The sequence below is a fragment of the Opisthocomus hoazin genome, chromosome 1 (genome assembly GCF_030867145.1).
Source record: "Opisthocomus hoazin isolate bOpiHoa1 chromosome 1, bOpiHoa1.hap1, whole genome shotgun sequence".
Classification (NCBI taxonomy): Eukaryota; Metazoa; Chordata; class Aves; order Opisthocomiformes; family Opisthocomidae; genus Opisthocomus; species Opisthocomus hoazin.
This window is the reverse complement of record NC_134414.1, coordinates 64,032,974-64,052,239: the sequence shown is the minus strand read 5'-3', so window position 1 is coordinate 64,052,239 and position 19,266 is coordinate 64,032,974. Positions and strand designations below refer to the sequence as shown.

The following is a 19,266-nucleotide window of genomic DNA, read 5'->3' as shown; positions in this document are numbered from 1 at the left end:
ACTCATCTCCTGTACCACTACCTGCAGCAGTTGTCCCATAACTGTCCTTCAAGGTATGCAAGAATAACTTCATCAGGGTCTCTGTGGAACAGCTTGATGGACCTGTTCAATAAGCGGATGAGTCTTTCTTCTGCAGTGCTGCCAACCCTTGGCTCCTATAGCATCTAGCTGGAATGCAAAGACCTCCACTCTTGGGACAGAAGAAAGTGTCCGCGGCTATCCCACACTCGTGTTGGATAACTGTGAATTAGTCACAAGGCATGTATAAATCAATGCGCGGTCCAAAACATGACTTAGCAACGGTGAGGCCTTTTCCTACCCAGTGTATTTCTTTTGTATTTGAGGCAGAACATGGCCACTCCCAGATTTCATTTCTCATGCATATTTCACTCCATTTTTCCTTCCTGCAGTATTTGTGCCATTTATCTTGCCCTATATTCACTTTCCTTTTTTTCCTACTTTTGGGAAAAGCATCTAATATCCCTGTAGCATTAGTTTTTCTTTGTTAATGTCAAAAAATGTTAATCCGTGAAGACTTGCTTCCTAGATAATGTTAATTCAGCTGCCAGTTTTATAATAGGATTATGCTTTCCAGGATTTAAAAATCCCACTTGTTAGCTACAAAACAGACTTCTACTAACAGCTATAAAATCTAATTTAATCCCTATTGGCATTAACTAAATAGCTGAGGTATAATTTCTGTGTAGCTACACTTAACACCCTGCTATTGCCATAAATATATAAAATTCCCTTTGAAGTTATAAAAGAAACTGTTCAGTAGGATAAACAGGGTCTCATGAGTCCAATCATATGCTATCTCCAAGGCATAACAAATGTTGTTTACATATTGTAAGGATTTTGTGGACAGTTTATTTAAATAGATTCACCCATGTTTACATGTATTAATTTGCCCTTTTTCTCAAGAAAATGCATACTAAATTATGATCTATAATTATTCTATTTAAAAATAATTGGTTAACGAGTGGAAGATTCGGTCTGTGTGGAATCAAAGTTTAAACAGTATCCAGATAACCTGACTAAGCTGGAAGAAAATACCAATTTGTTCAACACATCCCCTTTTAACGCACAATTGTATTGTGAAACCTTAGAAGATGAAGTTATCTCAAGCCTGGCATAGGAGCAGCTATTATGAGGCAATCTAGTAAAAGACTGTAACAAGTAAGGAGGAAAGAATGAGCAAGCCATGGTTTACAATCATCCTAAAATGAACAGCAAGGATCTTTACAACCATTTGCTCCCAAATGAGGAACAACACAAGGATTTATGGTCTTCTGGAGCTCAGTGATGAGAAATTGAGAAAAATATTTACAATTCTTTTCTCCCAGTCTTGAAATAACTGGCAAGTACATTGTTCTGGAGAGGGTAGCCCTAACACACTGCAGTGAAAGAAGGATAGCAAACAGAGCTATTACAGTGATCCACAGCAGACAGCACTATGTTATGCAGCCATTCAGGAGTTGAAGCAGCAATTTCACAGCAACCAAGCTGCTTTAAAGATAGAAATTTTAGTCAAACTCAGAAAACACTAAGATTTTATTTATCCTTTCAGAAAAGATTCAAAGCGCTGATCAGACTCCACCATCAGCTCGTCCCTTTCCCTACTGCTAAACTAGAAGACAGATCATAATCTCCCTTGCGATATTCATAACCAAAAGGGGCAAAGATGGGCAACCTCAGCAGAGAAGCTTATGCTAACATCCAAACCTGCAGTACGCTGGATTTGCAGATGTGTGCATTTGTCTTAGGAGACAGATATACAGTACACTTCAGTCAATGCATTTAGATGTGCTAACAATTGCCAACACTTCACACATACATAAAAAACACCACCAAAATAGCAACTTTCAAATGCGGCTAGATGTTTTGACCTACTGGAAATGAAGAAAAAAACCTGGCATGGTTTTTTTTCCTTTGCAAAGGAATTCCTTAGTTGGAAGCGCAAACTCCGGGCGTGCCAAGGTGTAACCTGGGGACACATTAAAAGCTTTTGTGTCCCTGGAGCCTGCTGCACACTGCGTAGCCAGCAGAGCTATGCAGGTTTAGATGCAAGTAAACAAATGCATGTACTTCCTAATGCTCTGTCCCCGTTTATTCTGGTTTGTACGACAGGGACTAGAAAAATCACAAGGGTTGCGTATTGTGTTCTATTCTGATATGTGAGCATGCAGTGAATTCATGGCTCTGGACGCTCTCCAGTTGCAGTAAGCCAGAAGTGTGTTTCTGTAGCCTTTTTGGGTACCTGCCTGTTCCATGAAAGTGTATTCTTTTAGTGTATAAAGCATTGTTTAACATACAGTCTTTTCACAATACACATTCAGAGAAGAAAGTCATTCACAGAATATGTAAAAATCAGAGCTTTAGGCAATCGTAATCCATGTGTTTTGTCTTCTGTTGAACAGAGATAAATCACTCCACTCTAAGATGAAGGGATGTCATGGCATGGACTTAGTTTGCAGTGGAAATAAAGGGCTGGTTTTAGATGGTTCTATGCTTATTTTGGGAATGGTGTGTCCTGCAACTATCACAGCCCACCTGCCTTCAATTCAATATATAGTGATGTACAGGAGGAAGAAGGTCAGACTCCTGAAGGGTTTAATCCTGTATTACTCATTTAGACACAAATGTCCTTAACTCATTGTGAAATATTATCTGAATAAGGACTGCAGAATCTGCAGCATTGTGAGTACTGCAGACTCCTGCTAACTGGACATAGAGTGGAAGGAAATGAGGCTTCTGCACAGGTACTGGTGGTTTGGTTCCCACCACTGAGTGCTAGGATCCTTTTCTCTGGTCTCCAGAAGAATAATAGATGAAACCAAAGGTACAGAGGTTAAACATCATGCTTTCAGCTGACACCTGGCAAGGTTCCCAAGCCTAGCCATGACCACACACACCCTCACCCTCATCTGCAACTTCTATATGTACAGCTATGCTGTTCTTCCATCTGACACAAAAAATTATTTTCTCTTACCCAGCATCCTGCCATACTTCCTTGTTTTGCTACCTAATAATACTACAAAACCCCAGGTAAAAAGGTAATGTTTAAACAGTTTGGTAAAATAAACCACAGATTTTTCCCATAATCTTCTGAGTATCTCTAAGGTTGCGCCCACTCCTCACCATCCTGGGACAAGTCCAGTTTTGATGGCACCAAGGCACTGGGAAAAGTACCATGTATTTCCACCTTCCCTTACCTATTCATCTTACCTAAATCCGACTAAATGTCCACTAGATCACTACCTTGACTGTGATACATCATATGAAAGTTTATCACAGAAGGCAAGAGTTGCATTCTCTGTGTGTCCTACCACTTTCTGATCCATGTCCCTGTTAATAAGGTCTGTGGGTTTCCTCATGCTTGGCTCGCCTCTCTGTTTTCAAAATGTGGCCCTTGCAATGTGGAAGAATAAGCAGTGGACTACTGGTTACGAGCACAATGGAGTCTTAGGTTCAAGACTAGGCTTCAAGATTAATTACAACAGAAATTTGGACATGCAAACATATTCCTCTGCCTGCTCATGGCCAACAAAAAAGCAAAGGAGACCTGCAACAAATGGCGCTGAGTGCTGAGAATCCCTGTGACGGTGATCAGGGCAGTAACCGTATGTTTTCCTCTCCCCCACCCACACTGCAGCCCTGACAACACAACCCACCACGTGGCTCTGCACACAAAGAAACGTCTGCCCACATTTGATCCAACGGATTGTTTCTAAGCTGCTTGTGTATACTGAACTTTTTGTATTGGCTTGATTTTCTATAGCACACTTGAAACTCAATGGCTCCCTTCAAACTAAGTCTAGATGCTCAACAGCTGTGCAGCCAGGTTCTTCCTGCTAAGAAAACAGATGAAATATTGAAAACTGGTCCAGAAATGTGCAGCAATCATGACTTCTAGTCCTGCAATTAGCCTTCGGCATCCAGCTGTGCAGATGGGCCTGTAGACTACATATGAAGAGTTGAAGTACTGTGTATTCCAAGTCCATACAAACATTAACTGTATTTTTCAAAATATTTTCCCAGGTCTATTAATGTATTCCTGCCTGAAATCCCTGTTAATACTGAGCCAACACATTTTCCCTAAGTTTCTAGACACCATTCTGTCAGCAAGTAATAGTTATATCAGAACATGTCCAAGACAAACTTAATTGGCTACATCTGAATCAGTGGAAAAGAAATAACTGGCAATTCAAAGGCTCTGCTCGAAGAGACACAGGCATTACTGAGCTCATTAAGAAGAAAATTGCTGAATATTGCAATCGTCCTTATGAATCCTCAAATCTTTATGTAAGGAAGATGATTGGCTTGTAGAGTAAAACAATAGGAACAAAAACTTTTATTGTCACAGTTACCACTCAGGAGTGGCAGTTCTTCCAGGACCATGGTGGGATTAATAAGGAAATGAAAACACTTTACAACTTCCACAAAAATGTATATTCATCAGAACTCTTTAAGGATCAAAAAGGCCTTGCAGAGTTTCACTGTACAGTTCAGCTTCCCTACAATAAACCAGAGAGACTTTTGGGCTCCCCAATTCCTACAGAAGAAATTTCCCATGCTACTGAGACTTTTAATAATGGCAAGCCACCAGGGAAAGCAGCATTCCCATTTTAATTTTGTGCATCTTTTGAAGAGAAGTCACCCTACTATGCGCCTGTGTACATTTAATCATTCTCTACACACTTTATCAGCAAGCCTTCTCCCTGTAGGAGGAATACAATCAGGTACAGTACTAATTTATTATAAATAAAGCAAAGACCTGGTAAAATAACCTAGTTATCAGTGTTTCATGCAACTGTGCCTATGAAGTACTAGCTAACATTCTCACTATGAGCCTAAAGAAATACCTGCAGCATTGATAAATCCTAACCAACTTGACTTTATTAAAAAAAAAAAAAATTATCATCACACAGTACAGGAAAACTGTTGATTTTAATTGAAGTAGCTAGAGATTTATGGAAACCAACTGCAGCTTTTTTCCACTGATACTATAAAAGCCTTCAATAAGATCAATAAGGAAACTCATTTCAATAAGGAAAGCCTGGGATTTTTTTTGTATACCATGCTGACCCATTTTATGTATTTATCTCCACCCCCAAATTTAGTTGAAGTGTTATTTTATATGCAGGAGCCTCTTCTCATTGGTGATAACGAATCAAAAGGTCAGAAGGCCTCAGATTACGGGAAAAATGGTAGGCAAGGATGCTCTCTCTCCAGTGTGCTGTTTGTTCTGACCCCAGGATCAGATCACTAGAGAGATGGAGAAGGCATTCTCATGGGGAGAAATCTCCATAAAATCAGCATGTATGCGGATGATCTGCTCTTAACTGTAATGAACCCAGAGTCATCTCTTACGTATGCGTCATTCATAATGGAACAGTTTGAAAAGTGGTCAGGCTTTAATCCTATTTTTAAAAATAGATGATTCGAAAGAATTAATTGAATTTTTTTTTTCTTCCATGGCACAGCACAGCGATGATCTTTTAAGTGGCTGCTACAAGATATTAAGTCAGAACAAATTTATGCTATGACCCTAAGAGGCCATGCTGCGGATAAGCAAAATAGGTCCTTCCCTATCCACCCTCTTAGTCAAACCGAACTTCTCCTTGCTCCTGAGGGGAGCAGGAGAACAGAAGAGGCTCAGGGGCTGCCGTTCCCCCTCTTGAGGAAGGGATGTGAGGAAAGGACAGAGCTGAGGCTTCCTCTTCTCCAGCTTCTGCTGCCCAAGTGCTGGAGGAGAGAGGAACTTCTTTCTAAAAGAGACAAAGTGACACAATCACAATTCACAGCAAAAAGGGCTTAGGAACTTAAACCCTAATGGGTCCTACATAATTTTACAGCGCAGTCCTGAATATTAATAACTTTCATTGGATGACTGAGATCTATTTAGTTCCAGAGGAACAACAATAAAGTTTCATATTTTCAAGTGTTTTACGTCAGAGGACCCCACAGACATTTCCCAGCCATATGTACACTCACAGAATCACAGAATGGTAGCGGTTGGAAGGGACCTCTGTGGGTCATCTAGTCCAACCCTCCTGCCGAAGCAGGGTCACCTACAGTAGGTTGTAGAGGACCTTGTCCAGGCGGGTCTTGAATATCTCCAGAGAAGGAGACTCCACAACCTCCCTGGGCAGCCTGTTCCAGTGCTCCGTCCAAGGGATTGCTTTTGCACCTCTGATACAAAAAAATGTGAGGCAAGGGAAAGTATGGAGTGTTTTTTTGATTCCTGATTATAACACTGGCTTTCCCCATGGAAAGAAAAGGCTGAATCCTAGCCACCTCAAAATTTGCCAGAGATAATTTCCAATGCTCATCTTTGGCAGAAGGGTCTGTGCCCTGACTGGCCTGATGGCACAATAAAGAGAGAGCTACAGAGGAAGGGTCCATGTATCCCAACTATTCAAAACCATCCTTCTGACTTCGATGAAGATAAAGCCACTAACAGTACTGGTTTGGAGGCCTCAAAATGCTCTGAAACTCTTGTCAAGGACTCAGAAAGAGGCATAAACTCTAAAATAGCAGCTCCAACTGGTCTCTTGCTAGGCTGACCTGGCAGCTAATACCTCCTGGATACTCTGAAAAATAGCAGCACTGAAGACAGGATCCTGCTGAAAAAAACGTTGTTCTAGAAAACTCTCTTGTAAGTGTGGTAACCTTACAAGACCCAGGGGAACTGACCATGAAATCTCAGTCCACTCTGCCCTTGGAAAATGAAAGCACTGGCATGGAAATCTGCCTTTCTCCAACAGGCGGAGAAAACTTTTCCACCGTGTAATAGGTTCACCCGGCCTGGAAGCACGGTGAGTAACTCAGCTCTACAGAGAAAGCTACACCAGGGAGCGCCTGCTTGGCTGAGAGCCCTTGAGACATCTTCAAACAGCTCAGCTCCTACACAGAGACTTCTCGATGGCATGACATGCAATTCAGCTTACTGGTTTATACGACTTGGTCAAGCACGTTGATGCAGCCATCTTTTTTATCTTTTTGGTTTTTACAGTGAAAATGAAAGAATGTTCAGGCCTTCTCCTGCAAAGAGGTAAACCAGATATAGGCTATTTTTGTGCCATTTCACAGAAAGTCTTTACAGTGTGATGCATTTGCTACATACCAACACTGCAATCTGTATTATTATATCATTTTAGAATTTCTGTTTGAACTGTTCACTTAAAAATACCACTAAGTGAGCCATTTTGAGTCATTTCTTTGAAATGTATAGCAGCACTGGAGAAACTTTACATGTACATCAGTGGGGAAGAGCTCCTATCTTCACCTGTGAACAGTAGCTCAGGGAAAGTAATTTCCCTTTAGCAGTATTCAATTCTGCCCCCCAACCACAAACTAAATTTCTGTCATAGAAATTCCCAATGTCTTACAGAGTCAGACACCTGGAGAGGCAGCTGACAGTCCACACCATATGACACTATTCATCCGAACCTCTAAAACCAGCGTGTGGAGCCCCAACCAGGATTTGAAGTCAGCATGACTAGTAGGATATGTTCAGCAAGACGAAAGCTAATTTTGCAAAAGAAGGCTGAAATTTTCAGCAACACTGGGATATCTTTCTATCACCTTCCCTATTCTGAATTTTTGAAGACCTCCTGCAGCTCCGTCCAGTCCCCATGAGGCGACAAAAGCCCCACGTGTCCTACTCACACCAGCACCAGCTCCCACCCTACTCGAGGGCTTAGTATTCAGCATACTATCACTTTGCTTTTAGCCATTTCTTCCCACTGGTTCCCCTTAAAAGCTGAGACATTTTCTCCTTGTGAACTTCTTGCTGTAACGTTCTTTTTCTGATTCAGTCAAAATGTCAACTAGAAAAAAAGACTGAAAAGAAGGAGAAGTCAGCAAGTGACACCTGAAATCATGGTCAGTGTTGTAGCTCTTGAAGGTAGGAAATGCAGGCACCAATATGCTATGCAGATTACGGTACGGGCTCCCCTTTTCTGGTGCTTCTGTGAGGCATTACAAAACATAATTGTGTGGGGAGGGTGCACAAGAAGAAATCTTCCAAAATTTTAATTTATAACTGCTGCTTCGAAAGCAGCTACTGCAACCAGATTCAGTTTCGCAAATGTTATCATGTTTGGTTATAGGAAGCTCATCTTTCACGTTTCCCTCTAAATGAGCAATTAAATGGAGCTGCCAACATTCAGTTTCTTGATGTCTCCCAATCTAACTTAATCCTAATACAAAACACACAGCATCTTGTTAAGATAGACTTGTTAAGATGTGCTTCAAACTTGCTGCTCGGACTCGTGTCAAGGGAAGGCCTTCTGTAGACAGGTAAGTTTGGCCCAAGGCACTGTGAACCTTCAACCAGGTCCTGATTTTCCCAAAACCCAACATTTTGGCAGCAGTTTCAAGAAAATCCGTAAGTAGGGGGTTTATTGATGTAAAACGTGGCAATAAACAGTCAAATTCCTTAGTACTAGTTGTTTTAAGAATAATGATTAAAGGACAGGATCAGTGTTGCTGTGTTTCCCAGTGTTTTTTGTTGTTTCAGGTGACCCATTTGCAACAGGCCATCGAGTACTGTATTTCAGTGCATGTTCTTGACATATCTTTCACACAAAGTCTCCAAACACCTCAGAAGCATTAATAAATTAAGCTGCAAGAGCAATAATAATTTCAGCTTCACATTCACAGAATCTAACTCTCAAAGTCTTCCTGAGTATCTGTGGCACATCTAAAAATGGAATTCATTCTTACAATCACTTTGAATTATGCTTTGCTATTAGATCATGCAATCACACAGTCTAATCCAGGTTGGAAGGGACCTCAGCAGACCACCTCATCCGTCCGCCTCCTGAAAGCAGGGCTAACTACTGCTTTTCATCAGGTTGATCAGGGCCTCACCCAGTCAAGGCCTGATTACCATCATGGAGGGAGGATGCACCACTGTTCTGGGCAACCTCATCCAGTGCTCCACCACCTGCATGGGGAAGACTTTTCTCCCTTGTTTCCAGACACCATTTCCCCTCATGCAACTTGTGGCCATTGCTCTTGCTCTGTTGCTGAATTCCTCTGAGAATAGCCTGGCTCTGCCATCCTTCCAGCTCTCCGCAGGCAGCAAAGCCTTCACTGAGGCCCCCTCAGCCATCTCTTCTCCAGGACGAACAAACCCAGCTCCTCGGCCTCTCCTCCTGTGCCACGACCACCTTGGTGGCCCTTCCTGGGCTTCCTCCCGTGGGTCAGTCTCTCTCTTGTCCAGGGGCCCACAGCCCTGGGGCTGGACACAGCCCCCTCAGAGAGACCCTCAAAAGCCAAGTGGAGGGGAGGGACCCCCTTCCCTGGTCCTGCTGGCTGCACCCATGCCGGCACAGCCCTGGAGGTGGTTGGCCACCCTTGCTGCATGGGCGCACTGCTCACCCCGTTCAGCTTGCTGTAAAACAGCACCCAGGGCCTTTTTCACAGAATCACAGAATGGTAGGGGTTGGAAGGGACCTCTGTGGGTCATCTAGTCCAACCCCCCTGCTGAAGCAGGGTCACCTACAGCAGGCTGCACAGGACCTTGTCCAGGCAGGTCTTGAATATCTCCAGAGAAGGAGACTCTACAACCTCCCTGGGCAACCTGTTCCAGTGCTCCGTCACCCTCAGAGGGAAGAAGTTCTTCCTCATGTTCAGACGGAACTTCCTGTGCTTCAGTTTGTGCCCGTTGCCCCTTGTCCTGTCGCTGGGCACCACTGAAATGAGTCTGGCCCCATCCTCTTGACACCCAACCTTAAGATATTTATAGGCATTTATAAGATCCCCTCTCAGCCTTCTCTTCTTCAGGTTAAACAAGCCCAGCTCCCTCAGCCTCTCCTCGTAAATATCTTTTTGGCAGAGCTGCCCCTGGGCAGTCGCTCCACTGCCTGTTACTCCAGCCGGCTGGTTATCCTAGCCCAGTGCCAGGAGTTTGCATTTATTTTTGTTGGACTTCGTTACCTTTCTGTTGAGTTGTTCTTCCAACTGTAAAGCACCATTAGAAGAGCAGCTGGGCCCTCCAGCATACCAGCTGTGCCTCAGTTTGGTTTCATCATGAACCTGGTGAGAGTGCACTCCATCCCGTCAACAAGGTTGCTAGTGAGGAAGTTAAGCAGTATTAGCCCCAGCGGAGGTAAGTGCAAAATAGCACACAGCATGGACCACTGATTCCTGCCAAACTGCCACCCACCATACAGTCTGTCCATCCAGTCCATTTTTTCTCAGGCTGATGACCACAATATTATGAGACACCATGCCAAAAGCCTTGCTAAAGTCACAGTAGATAACATCTATTCAGCTCTCATAGTCAAAGACAGCGATTTGTTCAGAGAAGGCGATCAGGTATGTCAGGTGTGATTTGCTCTTGATGAGTTCATTCTGGCTAGGTCTTTGGGCCATTGAAATGCCTTCCATGAGAACCATCATTTTCCTGGAGACTAGCATGGTGTTGATGGTCCCGCAGTTCCTCTCTCTTACCCTTTCTGACAACAGTTGTAACATTTACCTTTCTCCAGGCATCAGGAACCTCCTCCAGCCACAGTGATTTTTCAGTGATGACAGCCAGCAGCTTCAGGATGACATTGGGCAGCTTCCTCAGCAGCCTCCAGCGTGTCCTCTCTGGCCTCATGGACCAGCTTATTTAAATAGACCCTAGCTCCATCCTTCCCTACTGTGGCTACTGCCTCCCTCCCCCAAGTTTTGCTTCTAGGAGACAACCTAGTAGGCTGGAGAGCAAACTTTGACAGTAAAGCCTGAGGCTTCATGGGGCAGTGGATCCACACTTGCCCTGCTCTTCCTTCTCATTTTTTTCTGTTGATGCACTTGTAGTAGCCATTCTTGTCCTGCTCATCCTTCACCAGTTTTGATTCCAGCCAAGCTTTGGCCTTCCTCATTCTGTCCCTATGTGCCTAGACAACACTTCTGTGTTGCTCCTTGGTCGCCTGTCCCCACTTCTATCTCCTGTCTGCTTTCTTTTTGCATTTAAGCTCAGTCAGGGGCTCATCTGACATCTTAAGTTCCTATTACAGATTTTCGTCCTAATTTCTTTGAAATCTTATACCCAGTGGCATAATTCCCCTTCATTTCCACAGAGTTAGAATTTTACCACCCTTTAGAAATTACTACTAGCAACTTCGTCACTTTGATCATAAAATTTTGTTTTGCTGTCATCCTCTATTACAAACAGATGCTCCTGCTATAAATTATTTGTTTTATATAATTAAGTTGCACCTACAAATACTACAGTTTAATACACAATTATGTCTTCTGACATCTTACAGGAGTGGCTTCCCAAATATGACCTAAACGATACTAAGTCATGGTGCCAGCAGATAAAATCTTAGTCTTCCACACAGAATTTTAGCAACTGTAAAATGTTTTCCAGCTGTCTTCAGCAGTACACATGAGGATTCAGCAATGCTATTTTCACTTTTCTGAACTAAAACAGATATATGCAAATCCTGTAAACTTTTTTCTTTCCAACATACCTGTAAAGACCCGAAAGTTAAAGAAAGCACTACCCAAGAGAGTCCTTCTGGAAGGCATTAACTCCCAGGTAACAGCAAAGACTAAAATTTAATCCATATTTTTGAGATGACATGGGAAAATTTTCAAGCCTGTTTTCATAACTTCCTGGACAACACCTTCATACTCAAATGCTAAACAGTGTTTGCTGTAGTCTGAAGCACTGTAAAAAGGACAGGAAAACTGACAAATATAAAAATGATGCAAAAATGATGGTAAACTTGAGTTCCTGTTCAGAAACACCTTTCACTGGGAAACATTTACAATAGTTTCTCATATACATTAATTAAAATGTGAAACTTTAAAAAATGGTTATTTTCACGTATTTAAAAAATGTGCTTGCAAGCAAAACTGAATGTATGTTAGACCATTCTCTCTTCTTTCACAATTCAGTGTCAGCAAAACCTTGGCACTGGTACTTGTCACATCTGCATCTCTTTCCCACACTGCTCTCCATACCTGCTTTCGTGCAGCTCCTTCAGTCTAAACTGCTCTCCAAACCCTGGTGCACTCAGGTTGTAACTTCTCCTTCCTTCGGAAACACCCCTAACAGCACTTCTTGCAAAAGCCTCAGTAAGTAAATCTTTCTAAACACCCCAAGGCTTGAACCCAAACCCACACTGTTTTGCTCACAATCTGAAGATGCTCTTGTTTCAACAACAAAACCCCCACTTTGTGATTCTGAACTAACTCTTCCTTTCATGCTTCTCTTCTCACAGACCATTTCCTCCTCTTTCCTAAGAAATATGCAGCAATAATAACAGTATCTCCCACTCTTCTGTGATGAGAGCTTATGCCTAGCTCTGTATTCCTTCAAAACTCCCTCCCCACTTACTCACACGGGATCTCTTTCAGTTCTGGGTAAGCAGATTTTCCCAACGCCTTCACAAAGCCCATCACTGTTACATTACTTTGTATATCTTCAGATTTATCTTCGTCTTTCTGGTTGTCACTTCCCCAAGGCAAAGACAACATTTTCCCACACATTCTTTTTAGCACTGATTGTATCACACAGCTAATTTTTAATTACCTTTCTGTTCAGAGCCACTCCATCTTCACAGTCCAGCACCGCACAATCTACATTTAGTGATGGGATTTTTCGTATCTTCTTTTCATCATCCGCAGGTACATACAGCACAGCTCGCCTGGGAACGTACTTGTGAGATGACGCAAAGCGGTAACTAAGCTTAGGAACACCAGCTGGCAGAAGAGAATCCACCCTGTAAAGGACATTGTTGAAATCAGACTCTTTGCTACAATGCTATAAAGAATACTTGACTATTATTAAAAGGGAAACATTCCCACCTAGATAGTGGCTAGTTTGGGGTTTTTTCATTGGGAAGAGCCAGGGTAGGGAGATATCAGCATTACAGTGAATTACAGTATAAAACTCCAAAACGGCTATGTTCAACAGAAGCTGCAAACTTCAACACCCAGAACTGAAGAACTGCCAGGGCTGAGGTTATCCGCGCAGCTTTAATTACACTGCCCGTTCTGTGTGCTGTGCTAAGTATTAAATACAGAAGGGTGGTGGCTGGTAGGACTCCTCCACAGGCTGGAGGCTGTGCTCGGAATGGATCAGGACTGCTTTAGGGAGGAGGCTGCTATAGGCCACGGCTGCTCCAGGAGCTGGGTAGCATGCTGTGAATAAAGCAGGGGTGTTGGTTAAAACAAACATGGTTTTGTGACGTTGATTTTACAACCGTAGCGTTATATCAACAAATGTATTTGCATGCAAATTTTAAATAAGCAAAATGGATGGAAGGGGAAATGAGGAAAACGGGAACGAAGACCCCATGTAATGTGGAACTTCACTAATCCCAATATGTCTCTCAGAAGCCTTCAGACCCTCAGATCCGCAGCACAGACTTCCACCAGCAGAAGTCATAAACCCACCAGCATCATCAGCACGTTGTTGGCTGCAGTGCCTTTTAAAATTTATAAATGCTTTGTGCACCACGCAGGTGTGAGCCTGTGGTGCCACATGGCTTGAGTGGGTAGCATCTGTACGGTCCATAGGTGCCAGGTTTGTGGTGGTCTCCACCCCGTACTGGTATTCCTGGTGAGGGACCAGCTAACCCACCCCAGGCGTAAGCCGGGTCAGTGTGCTTGGAGACAGAGGAGCTGCCAGGGGAGGCTGCCCTCAAGTGCGGTAGGGAGCTTGATTTGCTCCATAATTACAGCCACAGAGAAATAAATTGCAGAGGGTGCTGCTGCGTTTCATGGCTTTCCAAAAAAAACCCCTTTGCCTGCTCCTGTTCCTCCCCATTTCATGCTGTACCCCCCAGGACTATTCTGCTACATCAAAAATGAGGACAAAATATTGCAATTTGCCTTCACACTCAGAGCACAAGTCACTTATGCGCCAAAATAATCCTACCATATAACACCATTATGCATTATCATGTATATTATTCAGCACTTTGAATAATGCAAAGCTTTTCTAGCACCACGCTGAACATGTCATTATCGCATCATGTCAGAGACCCATGCATTTTCCTATGCCCCTCTTAATAATGCTTCCCAAGTTGCTACACTTGGATGACACATGGCTACACAGGCACGCGGGTTTTCTTCAAAGCGAACATGACTAACCCCTTCAAACACTTGGAAATGAGTTCAGTCAATCTAAATCAGAGCCAACGTGATGTGTTGCTGACAGACCACCACGATACTTGCCCTTCTAAGCTAACCCTGTTGAAGAACTCCCTTTTCCCCTAGAGTGAGCACCCTAAAAGCTGGATACAGGTCTTACATTGACAATAGGAAGAGAGCTTTTATTACATTTTATCCCAGTAAACTAAGTTGAAAAGGACAACTATTCCATGATCTCCTCTGCTGGGTCTCTGCATGTCCTGGGTGGACACACTTTCCGAGCCCACAAAAACCCGCTGCCAGTCTCTTCTTTGTAACATGCCTGGTAATGCTTAGTTCAGCCTAAGCAACAGGGCAGCTTTGCTGTTAAACATAAACAACGCATTATTTTAACACAAGTGCCAGTGCTACCCTTGTTAATAACTCCTCATCTCTAACTGCAATACTTACAAGTCTTAGGTGATGGAGGTCCTGACAATACCTGGAGGCATGCAACTGAGATCCAGAGTCTCTCCTAAGTAGTCTCTTTGCCCCTCTGTCACAAACCACTTCATGTCCCTGGTCTCGTGTTGAAGTGGGGATGGTAACACAACTTGTGGCAACTCAAGTGGCTGCTAGTTAAATCCACTTAATCCCATTTCCTTGCAGCAGTACACTTTGGGAGAGCAAGGAGTAGGTGGAAGAGTGGTTTATCTCAAATGGAAAGAGGAGAGTCTTTTTTCAGTGTGACACAGAGGTCAGTAGTGAAGTCTGCAGTCCTTCACTAAACATATATGGGGAGACAAAAGTGATTAGTTTCTATTCTCCTTCTCCGATGGCTTCAACCCTGTAGTTCCCAAAGGCACAAAGGAGTCAAAGAGCTCAGCCCATTAATAGTTAACTCCAGCCTAGAGCCAAGCAGCCCCTGAAGCACCCTTAAGGACTGCCTCTCACCAACCCTCCAACCTACCCCAAACTCGACAGACACAGCTAACACCATAATCTCAGAGCACGCTGAGATGAGATGTATCTCCTGTCACGCAGGTTTCCCCGGGCTGTCATCGAACCAAGGGGCCGTTTGATCAGCCAGTTTCCCTCTCACTGCTCCAAGCCCCGCAAAGGCAGCTCTGCTCTGCACACCACGCACAACACCATGTAGTATTGCGTACGTAAAACCACCGTTACCTGCAGACCAGATTTAGTCAGGTGTCACCACTGAACTCTATAAACTTTTGTTTAGAGGAGGTAGCAGTATGACTTCCCCAGCTGACTCTAAAGAAGCATTACATTTAATCCATTAAAATACCATCATCTAATTAGCCTTGATGTTTGACATACTATCACCTGGTGACTACTGCTATCTCCTCTTCAGCTAACCAACTTCATAGCTACATGGGCCCAAACCACAGATTTCTCAGGACACAGATTATTATAAAAATACACTGTCAATTTGTCAAATTATTAGCCTTAAGATTTTAGGAAGTCAAAGGGACAATTTTTCACAAGGTCTGGCCAGAAAAAAAACATGTGCAGGAGGAACTGGTGTCAGTGGACCAACACAGCATTTTTCTCCTTTCAAAACAAAGAGCTCTAAACATATTTTATAAAATTAGTGTTTTCAATAAAGATGCTTAGGTGTGACTGCAGAAAATGCTTTCATATGCTACTATTTTGACATATATTCTTAAAAAAATCTTCTGTTCTCACTGTGCATTTTCCTTGTATAGTCATATTTTATGTTTTACAATAAAATGAAATGCAGAGGAAGAAGCAGATTTATTAAGAAAACCGTTTGCCTATAGACCTTTTTAAAAACGACAGTGGCAAGGCCCAGGGTGCTATGCATATTAGCAGTTAGCTGCTCTGGTAGGAAACGCTATCCTGATTATCTCAACTTCTGTTATTTTGATAGAATAAAAACATCCCCAGCAGTTACTTTTTTAGGATGAAACAACCCGCACAGCACTGCAATCTCAATTACGCTGTTAACTCCATGCCATAAAGAGGAAGAAAATCTTACGTATGTTTCCTGACTCCAAGTATTTTAATGATTCAAACTAAGCTTGACTATGCTTTACACTAAACACATGGACATAAGCCAAGTGAATTTACTAAGACAACGTTTCTTCCTTTAAGCACTGTAAGTTAAAACAAGGACTAGGCTATTGGGTAATGCTCATTAAATTGTTTTACAGCGGCATATTTTCATTCATAGCATCTAGCAGTACGCTGAATGCTCCTGGGTCTTGGAAAAGAAACTAAACTTCTTCAGCAAACATAACACTCTACTAAAGCCTTCATCAAATACGCAAAAGTAGCTGGCAAGTTAAAGTTACCTGTGATCCTCCGAGAACCGTTTCACCCCAGAGCAAATAGTTCATCCTCAGGAAGGAGACAACAAAACCTTTTTGATTACTAAGAAATACTGCACTTTGCAAAGGCAGCCCTACAGTGTGACTGCAAACCAGTGGAAGTGCCTCAAATGATACACATTTCCCTGCTGTAAACTGCATTTTCACATTCCGGCCTTGCTCATACTCACATTTATACTTAACTGCACACACCTGTGCAGTCTCATCGGAGCCAACAACGTACAGCTCACAAAGTAAAGTGCTCCCACAAGTGATTTTCAGGATCAGCACTTCAACCTGCGCCTCTGTTCTCTGTTTATTTGCTAGATCGAACCATGCTTTAAGAGACGCTACACCGCAATCTGCCTAATGCATGGAAAAACATCCATTGCTCGATAGGCCCAGTGCCTCCTTCTACAGCCTTTGGCGCAGTGTTGGCAAGTATTTCCGAAGAACATTTTTAGGCATTTGAATAAAACCATTAAAAAAGCTGGATAATTTCCCCAGTGTGTATTTCTGACCTGTACGCACGTAACTGCGTGCTGACCACAACCCTGCACATCTGTGGTGGTGTGGCAGAAGGACAGAAGTGACCCAGGACCTAAGACTCCACTGAACACAACCCTGCTCATGCAGCAAAACCTCCTACAAATTATTTCTCCGACGTGTGCGAAAAACTCCCCAGAGTGAATATAATGGTTTTCTGACATCGAATTTACTAGGGAGTAGCTCACAACCACACACAAATAATCCGCCAAAGACAAAGGAAACTTCTACGAAATTACAAAGCCCCGCAATTTGCATAGTAATTCTTCCTAATTAAGAAAAGAAGATATAAGTTGTTTGTTGTAAACATCAGCAGGCCCTGTGCAAATACGACGGGCTCGCAGCCGAGCTGAGTATTTGTCGAATCAAAGCGACTCGCCGGAGAGTTTTATTGGTACAGCTGCGGCGCATGCATTTTATCACACATGCTAATAATCCTGGTTATGGCACTAACATTTTAATCATTTGTTCTGTGGGCTTGTTTCTCAAACAATTAGCACTAATGAATGGCCAAAATACCTCGGATCATATATGTCTAATTGCAGTCAAGAGCGGTTATTGTCTGCATGTACATTTCAATTCACCTCTGGGGATAATGTTTGTTAATTGTATTTCTTTATATAGCAAGTGAAAAAAGGCTGTTCACTCAAAAAGGGACTAAGTGTTCTCTTCTTTCCCTTTGTTCCCACAAGAAGCTAAAGTCACTTCAAGAGGCACTTAATCCCATCATCCATGGTTACAATTGCCTTACAGCATCAATCAAAAAGAATCTGAAGTAAAATGATGCAGCTATATTGTGTAATTAAAAGCAATTCAGGTAGTTATTGCTTGGGGCATTTTCCAGGTCCAAATACTTAAAATGGCACTGCGGGGATGCTAAATACTGTAGTGTTTTAAATTTGGTCAACTACAATATCTCACAGAGAAAGGGGAGGAATATGCAAAAAAAAAAAAATCTCCTAGTGTGTATTGTAAAGTGAAAGAAAAGAGGAGGAACAGCTAACGTTTGAAGTGACAAAATCTACAAGTCTCCATATAAAAGGGAAATAAAAATATCAAGAAGAGAGAAAAGGGGAGGAAAAAGAAAAGGACTGCAGTTTTCAAGGAAAAGAAATTCCCTGCAATTGTTAAAAAGTTAACATGTCAAAAAATGCTAACGTTTCCTCTCAGGGAAAACAAAAGCTCATGCCACAAGCTTTACCATCAGAATACAGGTTCGCAAAATCTTACCGCTTTCCTAGTGGAAATAAATCCGAGGTAAACCAAGTGGTTCTTTGGGGAAAAAAAAAAGAAAAAGACTTAGGTTAAAAGAGAAGACCTATGATATTTACTTCTGAATAAAGCCAGAACTTCGGGAAGGTACTTTACCTAACAACTGCCACTAACCCTGACCCAGTTCTGCTCAAATTAAAACTGGAGGGTTATCAACATATTGATCAGCTTTACATTTTGATTTCTTTCTTTGTTCCAGACCCACTACAGTCATTTCCCCGACCCTCCAAGAACTAAGAAACCCCCCAAACCTAACCCCTCGTCGGGGCAGGCAGAAGCCACCAGCTCTCGTGGTTTGAGATCTCTTGACAAGCAGCTTCCCTTCCCAGTCAAAGCGCCCTGGAAGAGGCTTTGTCTGATTTTAAACTTCCCCCCACAAGGCTGAGATGATCTCGCACCAGCGTAGCGCGGAGATGAATCCCCCTGAAGCTGATCGGAGCTATACAGGTATAAAATCAGCCCTCATCCCTCAAACTTGAAGAAGGTGAAAGAATAAACCCGAACACTTTCACAGCATCCTTGGGGAGACAGGTGGTCTGCACCCAGCCGCAGGGACCGAGCACGGTGCGCTGAAGAAGCGCTCACAAAAACTCAGCAAATTAAGAAATTTAACCCCCGTAACAGCGAGCTCTGGATATCAAAAGGGACAGATGGGAGGGGGGAAGAGGCTCCCTCCAGAGCCGCTGCCTGCTGGAAAAACTGTAGTGGGGAGAAATGAAAAGGGGGCTTCCAAGTGACCTTTAGCAAGCGCTTGCTCCAACTGAAGGACACATCACATTGTAACCAAAAAAATAGCCAAAAAATCGAGAGGCAACCAAATGGGGAAAGAGAGCCCTGATGATAAAAAAAATCACGATGCAGAGAACTGTGAGTAGAAAAAAGCTGTTTAGAGCTTAAATGGAAACTGAGTACCAAATTCCAAGTTGCTGGCAAGTCATTTTAGGAAAAATCTGTATCTTCAGCTGCTGTTTATATATTTTTTCCTATCTCCAGTAAATCAATGTAAGTC

The 19,266-nt window shown here is 42.8% G+C and overlaps 1 protein-coding gene across 2 annotated transcripts in view; it reads right to left on the bottom strand.

Annotated features, from left to right (window-relative positions):
- CLYBL (citramalyl-CoA lyase) overlaps positions 1-19,266 on the bottom strand; it is a 173,283-nt gene that overhangs the window by 72,331 nt on the left and 81,686 nt on the right. For both annotated transcript variants that reach the window (XM_075424202.1, XM_075424210.1), the window contains exon 2: positions 12,545-12,734. In XM_075424202.1, coding sequence (XP_075280317.1) covers positions 12,545-12,734 — 190 coding nt within the window. The remainder of the gene's footprint in view (positions 1-12,544; positions 12,735-19,266) is intronic.